A 9,480-nucleotide genomic window follows, 5' to 3' on the forward strand; every position below is an offset into this window, starting at 1 on the left:
TTTGTGGGGATTGTTTTTGTAACGACCCAAAGAAAAAAGAAAAGAAAAAAAAAAAGAAAAAAAAAAGATAATAATAAGAATAAGTAAATAATAATTATATAAAAAAAAAAAAAAAAAAAAAAAAAAAAAGTAAATTATCACTCTCTCCACCTCCCCCAAATATCTCCCGGACACCTCCTACAACTGCAAAATAATCTGAAAAAAAAAAACGAAACAGAAACAAAAAATGGCAGATTTTGAGAAGGGAAAAATCAGAGAAAGAAACAGAAAAAGATCACAGATTTTGGGAGAGAAGAATGGGAGGTGGCCTTCACTTCAAGCAGATTTAATAGGAATGGAAAGAGATGAGAAAGTAATCGGTAAGTTAGATCTCTTTTATCTTTTGCCCGAGATAGAAAAGTTACGTTAAATCTCCTTTTCAATTATTTAAATTTTTTTGATATTAGATAGAAAATGAAAATTGATTGAAAATGACTTTGTGAATTGCATCTAAATTGAATTATCATTTAGGAGGGAGAAGAAAATCATAATGGATGCATAACCATTTTTACTGAGTAAAATTAAAATAGATTGAAAATGACTATTGGGAGAGAGGAGAAAACAGAATAAATTAAAAATAGTTTCAGTTTTGTTTTTAGAAAAGAGAAGAAAGATAGAAGAAAATAGAATAAAAAATGGCTTCTCTTGATGAGACTAGTTTTTAGGAAAGAGAACAAAAAAAAAAAAAAATGAAAATGGCTCTGTTAATTGATAGTCATACCATGAAATAATATTGACATATTTTCAATTTAAGTTTTACTACCCAACTAAAATTTAGAAACAATGAAAACGTGTAATTCGATTTTTACTGAGACCGTTTTAGAGCTGTATTTCACATTGTTAGTTGGATTATTAATTAAAATGTGAAATGCTAACGAAAGGTGACGAACGGTTCGATATGAAGCGAACTCTAGCAACCTTTGGAGCAACTCACGAGGAACGGGTGTTGGATCGGTATGGCAACCCTAGAGGGGGGGTGAATAGGGTTTTAACGATAAAAGTTTAAACGTGATTAATTTTTCTAATGATAAAACTTTTTACAAATAAGTAAAAGATGATAATTACTAGAACAAAATAATTAAAGTCAAAACAATAATCGAGTAGAACATGTAATAACTCACAATAATAATTTTGAAATTAAATAGAAAAGAGTTAGAGAAAATGACACCGTAGTTTTATAGTGGTTCGGTCAAACTCGACCTACTCCACTCCCCAAGCGCCTCTTGGGAATTTAAATAAAGAACTTTCTCGACTCTTTCCACGGATTTGAGTCAAACCGCTACACCGCTCTTTTTACGAGTTCAAGAGCAAACTCAATCCTTTCCACGGCGCAGGATCAAACTGATACAAGTATTTGAGTTTGATAATAACACACCACAACTCTCTCAAAGAGTAGATTTACAATTTGGGATACTCACAACTATTTCCTCACAATACAATAATAATCCCTCTCAAGAATAAAATGAGAAGAAATAAACTTGTAAGCTTGGAGAGAGCAACAAACAATGGAGACTTTGAACAAATGAGGATTGGAGAATGTATGTAAGTTGTGTATTTTAAAATGTGGGAAAGATGAGTTTATATAGAGGAGAAAAGTGACAAAATGTAGGATTGAATATTGACCATTGGATTGTGTTAGGAATAATGGAAGGTGTAGATTAAAAGTAAATAAATAAGAAAATTTTCTAAATTATTTATTTCAAAATTTTAATATAATAGTAATAGTAATATAATAATAATAAAAAGTTATGTGAGGAACGGTCAAATGAAATTCAAAATTTATTATAAATATAATAATATAATAATAATAAAAACTATGTGAGTAACACCAAAATTTTAAAATATAATAATATAATAATATAATATAGTAATAATAAAAATCGATTTGAGTAACAATTAGATTCAAATTTATATTTTGTAAAAATAACTTTATTTAAAAATATAGTAATAAGAAAAACTCCACCATTTGTTACTTTCTCAAAATCATAAATGTCATACTTTGATATATTTTGATTTGTCCATCATTTTGATTTTGCTGCCACATCATCACGTCGGGTATGTTGTCTCGACTGTAATTTCTTCGTTTTAGCTCTGATTTGAGTAATTGAAAAGTCGTTGAAATTGTTATTCCCGACCTTATACTGTGGACAGTTCAAAATACTGAAAATAGTTAATAATTAAAAAGTAGGTTTGTTATCATCAAAACATCAATGAATTGATTGAAATTAATTAAAGTGAGATGAAGGGCCAAAAAGCCAACAACGGGAGCTTACGTTAATTAAATTAGGGAATACTTCGGCTAAGGCCAACCAGGTAAGTGATCTTACTATAGGATAGGCTAAAAATTGTATGAGTTACGATGATGTATGAACTATGTCGTACGATGCGGTATGTGAGTTATGATGATGTATGAGTTATGATGATGTATGAGTTATGATGATGTGTGAGTTACGATACTTGATGATGTGCTCAGTATATATATATTTTGATGAATGTCGTACTTGATATGTTTGATGTACTTTGTGGCAATATGATGAGTATGATGATTGCGTGACGTTTACCTTAATATGATGATGTTTTCCATATTGAGCATGCTATATGATGATGAGTGCCATATTGCATCATGTCGTTAGATCGACATAGGACACAACCCTAAGAGCGTGAAAATGATATTAATATAAATATCCACGAGTATCTGTTACCTAGAGTAACAAAGAGATGAGACTAGAGGGTTGTGTCAGAAGAGACATTATGATGGATTTAGAGGGACCTCATGCATATTGTATGTTCATAAGCATAGGGCTACTTCCCCTAGAGATGATGAGTGCGGACGCGCACCGTGTGATGAGCGCGAATGCGCACAGGTGCGAACGCACACAGATGAGGGTGTTCATGAGGCGCATGACACTATGGGGTTCCGCTGACCTCCGGACGTCGCTACAGATTAGCTTGACCAAAGGGTCCAGGGGGTGTGCGAGCGCCCTGGGAATTCACACTCGCACGTGTGAGTCGTGTGTAGGGAAGTACTACACATCCAATTTGTCCGAGACTGGAGGCCACCCCTAAGATGATTAGAGATAGGTCCCTAAATCATGATTGCATGTGTTTGCATTTGCATGGCCCCCTATAGTGGGGCCACTTACTGAGTATTCTTTGAAATACTCAGGCCGTGTGCCACATCATTTTTCAGGTAAAGGCAACGCGCACTTGTACGGAGGATGGCGGCATCGCGAGCAGAGACTGTGGCACGTGCATAGGGTAGACTCATATTTAAATTTCTAGTCTTAAGTTAGAATAGATTGTTTTGCATTTCATTGTTTTAAATTATTTTGTATTTGTTTTTGTTTTCTCTAAATTTCAGTATTTCATATTTAAACACGTAAGACCATGGCTGTGTCTTCCAGAGAAGAAGTTGTTTTAAATGTTTTTTTTTTTTAAGTTTACGTTATCAATTATGTTCATGTAAGAGTTATATTTCCGCATTATAGATGAGCATGAGACGTTAGTAGCGACTCTGAGTATGTGGAAATTTAGGGTCGTTACAGTTTTCACTCTTAGAATCAAGAATTAAATAATGTGACCAGGTCGCAAGAAATGTAGAGAAGTATTAGTGCACATAGGTACCGAGTCTAGATTTTGAATCCTATCTAAATCTTGAACATGAATCGTTATGCAACATTGCACATCGTTCGACATGTGGCCCCCAATTTTTGGAAGCGCAACGCCTCGTGTTCCCGTTGCCTGTGCAAGCATTTACCCTATTACGATCCGTTTTTAATTCTTTTCCACTTACTTTAGATTTTCATAATTTTTTATATTAAACTGGAATCAAAATGTTCTCCATGAAATTTGTTGATCTTTAATCCATTTTTATAAAAATATGATTTTTTTTTTAATTTTTTGTCACACGAATAAATAAACGAGTCTAAATCAGTCCAAAATTCAGAACTTACCGAACTTATCATCTTTTTTACATTCATTGGAATATTGCCTTTTGGTGTGAATCAATTTTGGCTTCCTTCACAAAATTTATGAGAAATCCATTTGTTATCGACCTACTAAAACTTCTTAAGAAAAAATCAAAGCAATAATTTGAAACGCTTTACCTTTAGATAAATTCTTCAGAGAATGTCCACCCTTCTAGCATCATGCAGTGCTTTTGCATAATCTAAGGAATCCTAGGCTCTCTCAAGCCTTAGATATCGTCTTTGGAACCTGCAATGATGTGGTCTATCTTTACCTTATTTGCACTAACCAACTTTGGTGCAAACCTTGTTGGTCTATTGAGCACTAGGACATCCTCTCACTCTATTTCGGTGTCAAGGAAGGCTACTTAATTATTGAGTCTGGCTATCATTAGGTAGTACTTTCTTAGGTGGATACCTTTAAATTGGGACTACATTTCTAGCTCTTCCTCAATATTGAGTATCTTTAGGGTGATGTTCTTCTAGAATGTGCCATGTCTCTCAGCATGTACATGTCATAATGTAGATACCATAGGGCATCTCAAATATTGCAAGGCCGTCTCTATAGCCTCCAACCACGCTTCTGCAATGCCTTTGATTCCCTATGAACCAACTCCATTTTGGTGTATGTTAGAAGCGTCAAGGACGACAATAATGATGACATCGAGAAAGTCTTATGAACACTCAATTAATCTAATCCTTAAACTCTACAGCGCGTTAATCAAGTCGTACGACATACAAAAATCTCTTAATACCAATAACAACTCCTAAAAGAAGTCTTTGATATGCCCTTCTCTCTAACCCTCCTCTGATGGTAACCTTGTCTTGCCAAGACCCTTATAGTCCTTATTGTCTCACCAAAGATAGCTTCGTAGTACCTTCCTACACAACCAACTCGGGCCTTTTCTCATAGTGTGACGCCCAGACAAGTAGCTTTACTTGAGTACACTCATCTGAGTTAACTATGGGTTGTTTAGGAGTAGGTGATCATTGCATAAAGCCAAAACCGAAACCCTGAGCTACTTCACCTTCACCTATCGGTCTCGTATACTGATGACATGTTAATTACTTCCAAGAAACCGGTGGAAATTGATAGTTAAAAAATTATCATTTAGATAAAGCAAAGAAATAATGGAGATGGAGTGAGATCAAAGAAGAGGTACATTATGGTTGAGTTAGTGTCAATGTCTAGGCAAAGTGTTGGCAAAATTTAGTTGGAATAATTCAACTAAACCTATTGGCGTGCCACTTGCTCCTCATTTCAAGTTTAGTGCTTCCATGTGTCTAAGTTAGGATGATGACAAAAGGTATATGAGGAATGTTTCTTATACAAATTGGTGCTTTGACGTATGTTAAGGTGTATACTCGACCTTATAAGTATGGTGAGTCGTTATATACATAATCCTGATAAAGAGCATTGACAGGCTATCAAATGAATTCTTAGTTAGCTAGGTGGATTCTAACTATGCTGGTGATTTGGATAAGCGACGATCCAGTACTAGTTATTTATTCACTATGATTGGTGGACCTGTTTGTTGGCGTTCAACATTGCAATCTACTATTGCATTGTCTACCACCAAAGTAGAGTATATGACAGAAGTTTTTTAAAAAAACTATTTGGACGTATGGTCTGGTTAACGACTTGTGTATTGCAGTCTACTATTGCATTTAGATGTGCTTTGTGACAGCTAGAGTGCTATTTGTTTGTCGAAGAACCAAGTCCATCATGCTCGTACCAAGCACAATGATGTCCGATTTTCATTTTATTCAAGAAATTACCAACGAATGAGACATTCGTTTATTGAAAATTGGAATGGTTGATCCTGGATATATTGACAAAGGTGGTTGCTTGTGAAAAGTTTTGACATTGCTTGGATCTGATCAATATTGATGGAAGAAGTAGTTTGTTAACTTAATGTCAGCCAAAACTGTTATTTGCTTGTGATGTTTTGACAAGGTAGAGATTGTTGCAAGTTATCATGAAGAATAGGTTCATACATCTCATAAGCATGTATGGTTATTTATTTTCGTTCATAACTCATAACCATTTTGATTCATATTCTTATTTATTTGGTTCATCTTCTGTTTTAATACATGAATCATCTTGATTCATACATTAATGCTCCTATACCTATACATAAGGTTGTCTAGAATGGTTGAGATATATAGAGTTCAATTGAGTTTGAGTGTCATTTTTTATTTGTTAAGCGACATTTAGGAGTAATTTTGTTGAGAGATTTTTCAGTATGAGAGTGTGACATATACACTTAGTAAACACTTTGATTATTGAGATTGGTTGCTACCGGTAGATATAGGAAAATTTCTTCTCTCAGAACCATGTAAGTCTTTGTCTCTTTGTTTAATTTCTGCTTGTGGGTGTGTGAGTACAATCAATCTTGCTTCCACTCCCGTTACAACAATTTGATGTTGCTGTGTTGTGGAACACATGAGAGAGAAGGATACTCAACCAAAGAAAGTCGAAATAGAGGGAACATGATTCACGTTTAGAGGTAAATTATAGATTCACGTTTAGAGGTAAATTATAGTCTACCATATATATCATATTTGATTATAGGTAAATATCTAGACATTTGCGGAGAAAGAAATGAACAAGAACATAGTTGTGAAAGGAACTGGTTTGCTGGAGAATCTAATCCTTGCCTTCTTCAAAAAGCTTTTTAAAATGCGCTTTTAAATGGAAAATTGACCGTTACTGCCAGAAGCTTCTAGCCAACTTATCCAACCGTGGCCAGCAAGTAACGAAGATCAACACGTGTCAGGATTTTATTGGATAATGTATTTATACTCGAGGAACGAAAGCCAGCCATTGCGGGTATAAATACGTGAATTCTCCAGCCCTAAGTTCTCATCCATTTTGGAAAAAGTCGGAAAGGTTTTCTTATCACAGTTAATTCGAAGTTCCAAGTCTTCTCTTCAACCGTCTCAAGGTTTGCCATCTGATCTCTCATCTTTTTTCAGATTTGATTTGTTTACCTTCTTGTTCGATTAATTGATTTTTGAGTTTTCGTTCAACTCATATGATATGTCTTTTGTATTTTGTCATGCCTGTTCGTTAATTCGGAGAGATTCTCAATCGTTGCTCTTCGTTAGAATTATGCACTTTCTTTCTGTTTTAAGATTTGTGATAGGGTTTTGTGGTTTGGTTGAATGAACTGATGATGCCGACATGCTTTGTTTTGCTTCGATTCATGTGATTTTCGTAATTTTCTTTGTTCATTGTGATCATATCTTATTTATGTCTCTTTGCTAGACTTTTTTTGTTTCTTTCAGTATTTGTAATTTTATAATTCCGTTCTGTTCTACGACGGTGAAAGTTTGCAGCTAGTGGTTCTTGTTTTTGCATATATGTATCTGATCTGTTTATCAGAGTTCATTTTCTCGATTTATGACTTCCACGACGAAATTTTTAATTTCTATTCACCATAGGGGATGTAATGTTTCTGATCAATCGTTTTTTCAGATTATTCCTGATTACAGGAATTACGTCCATTTTCTAATTGATTTTATATAATTGGTTCTGACAGATGCAAATCTTTGTGAAAACTCTCACCGGCAAAACAATAACCCTCGAGGTTGAGAGCTCTGATACTATTGACAATGTAAAGGCCAAAATTCAAGATAAAGAAGGGATCCCACCGGACCAGCAAAGGCTTATCTTCGCTGGAAAGCAGCTTGAGGATGGCCGAACCCTCGCTGACTATAACATTCAGAAAGAATCAACCCTCCATTTGGTGCTCCGTTTACGAGGTGGAATGCAAATCTTCGTGAAAACCCTCACGGGAAAAACCATAACCTTAGAGGTGGAAAGCTCTGATACCATCGATAATGTGAAGGCTAAGATCCAAGATAAAGAGGGTATCCCCCCTGACCAGCAAAGACTGATTTTCGCTGGTAAACAACTTGAAGACGGTCGCACTCTGGCGGACTACAATATTCAGAAGGAATCAACATTGCATTTGGTGCTCCGTCTTCGTGGTGGAATGCAAATTTTTGTCAAAACGCTTACCGGGAAGACGATTACACTGGAGGTTGAAAGCTCTGACACAATCGACAATGTCAAACCTAAGATTCAAGACAAAGAAGGTATTCCTCCTGATCAGCAAAGGTTGATCTTCGCAGGCAAGCAGCTCGAAGATGGACGAACGCTAGCTGATTACAACATTCAAAAGGAATCCACTCTTCACCTTGTGCTCCGTCTTCGCGGTGGAATGCAAATTTTTGTGAAGACCTTAACTGGTAAAACAATCACTTTGGAAGTTGAGAGTTCAGATACCATTGATAACGTTAAGGCTAAGATTCAAGATAAAGAGGGGATTCCACCAGATCAGCAGAGGTTAATTTTTGCTGGAAAGCAATTGGAGGATGGACGTACATTGGCCGATTACAACATTCAAAAGGAGTCCACTCTCCATCTCGTCCTTCGCCTTCGTGGTGGTCTTCAAAATTGATCGATTCTGCATTTGGTACTGTTTTTTCCTTAATCGTTTTATAGTTGTATAGCCCGTCTGCGTGTATTCTAGTCTTTTGTTATGTTGTTCTAGAACCCATTTGACTAATAAATAATACGTTCATCTGCCTCTGTTCGTTTTTTATTTAATCTTTCTGAAGCAAGTTGCGCACAGAAATTGTTAATTAGTTAGTGGTGTCAGAGAGAAATTTCGATCATGGAATTCATATATCTTTATTTAGTGGAAGCACACAATGATGTGCTGGTGCGGGGCATAGGCGCTTAAAAGTAGCATTGCTGTGGGCGGAGTCCACACATGGATGGTAAGTTCCTAGCCCTCTGTTGCATTTGCCTTGTTTCCTGGGGTCGTCCTTTCCTCGTTTCCCACATCGCTATCTGCTCCAAGAGCTCGCACCTGCACTGCTCATCCACATTCCTCAGCTCTCTGCAGCACTCATCAAAGACTTGCCCTTCTCTCCTCCTCTGGTTCTCGATTCCACGCATCTGCAACACATCTCTGCGCTGCTGCGTGAGGTACTGAACGCAGCTGCCAATCTCCTCGTGGGCCCTCATCTGGCTGCACCTCTCCGCCCGCCTTTCGTTGTCTTTGTTCACTTCCACGGTGGTGATGGTGCGGTAGGCGTAGGCATCAGAAACCAGCACCGCCATCAATATGAGAGCATGGATCCCTGTTGGTCTCGCCATTGTTGATGATTCTGAAGAGGTAGATGGTGGTAATAGAGAGTGGAGTGAAAAGGGTGGAGGACTGGGTGCTTGTATTTATAGGAATGGGGTGTGGGTGCATGTATAGAACGTGGAGGGAGGGAGTGATTTTGTGTTGTGGGTTCCACAAGCGAAGGAAGGGTAGCCAGCCATGGCAGAGTTGCGAGCTTTGGTTGAGCTTTCCACGTATGTGTAGGCATGCAAATGCGAAGCCGCGTGTGTCATATTATACTGATTTTGAAGTGGGATTTTGGATATAAGTAAATTTCCGGGTTGATAAATATC

General features: G+C 36.6%; 1 protein-coding gene and 1 pseudogene across 1 annotated transcript; one reads left to right on the forward strand and one right to left on the reverse strand.

Annotated features, from left to right (window-relative positions):
- Positions 1 to 6,869: 6,869 nt before the first annotated feature.
- On the forward strand, positions 6,870 to 8,617 carry LOC111783813 (polyubiquitin). Its single transcript, XM_023664654.2, has 2 exons — positions 6,870 to 6,952; positions 7,550 to 8,617. The coding sequence occupies exon 2, from the start codon at positions 7,550 to 7,552 to the stop codon at positions 8,471 to 8,473; it is 924 nt and encodes a 307-aa protein (XP_023520422.2). The 5' UTR covers positions 6,870 to 6,952; the 3' UTR covers positions 8,474 to 8,617.
- Positions 8,618 to 8,681: 64 nt separating this feature from the next.
- On the reverse strand, positions 8,682 to 9,177 carry LOC111783815 (2S seed storage albumin protein pseudogene; annotated as a pseudogene).
- Between the last annotated feature and the right edge of the window lie 303 nt (positions 9,178 to 9,480).

The sequence above is a fragment of the Cucurbita pepo genome, chromosome 14 (assembly GCF_057944985.1).
Source record: "Cucurbita pepo subsp. pepo isolate OVF chromosome 14, ASM5794498v1, whole genome shotgun sequence".
NCBI lineage: Eukaryota > Viridiplantae > Streptophyta > Magnoliopsida > Cucurbitales > Cucurbitaceae > Cucurbita > Cucurbita pepo.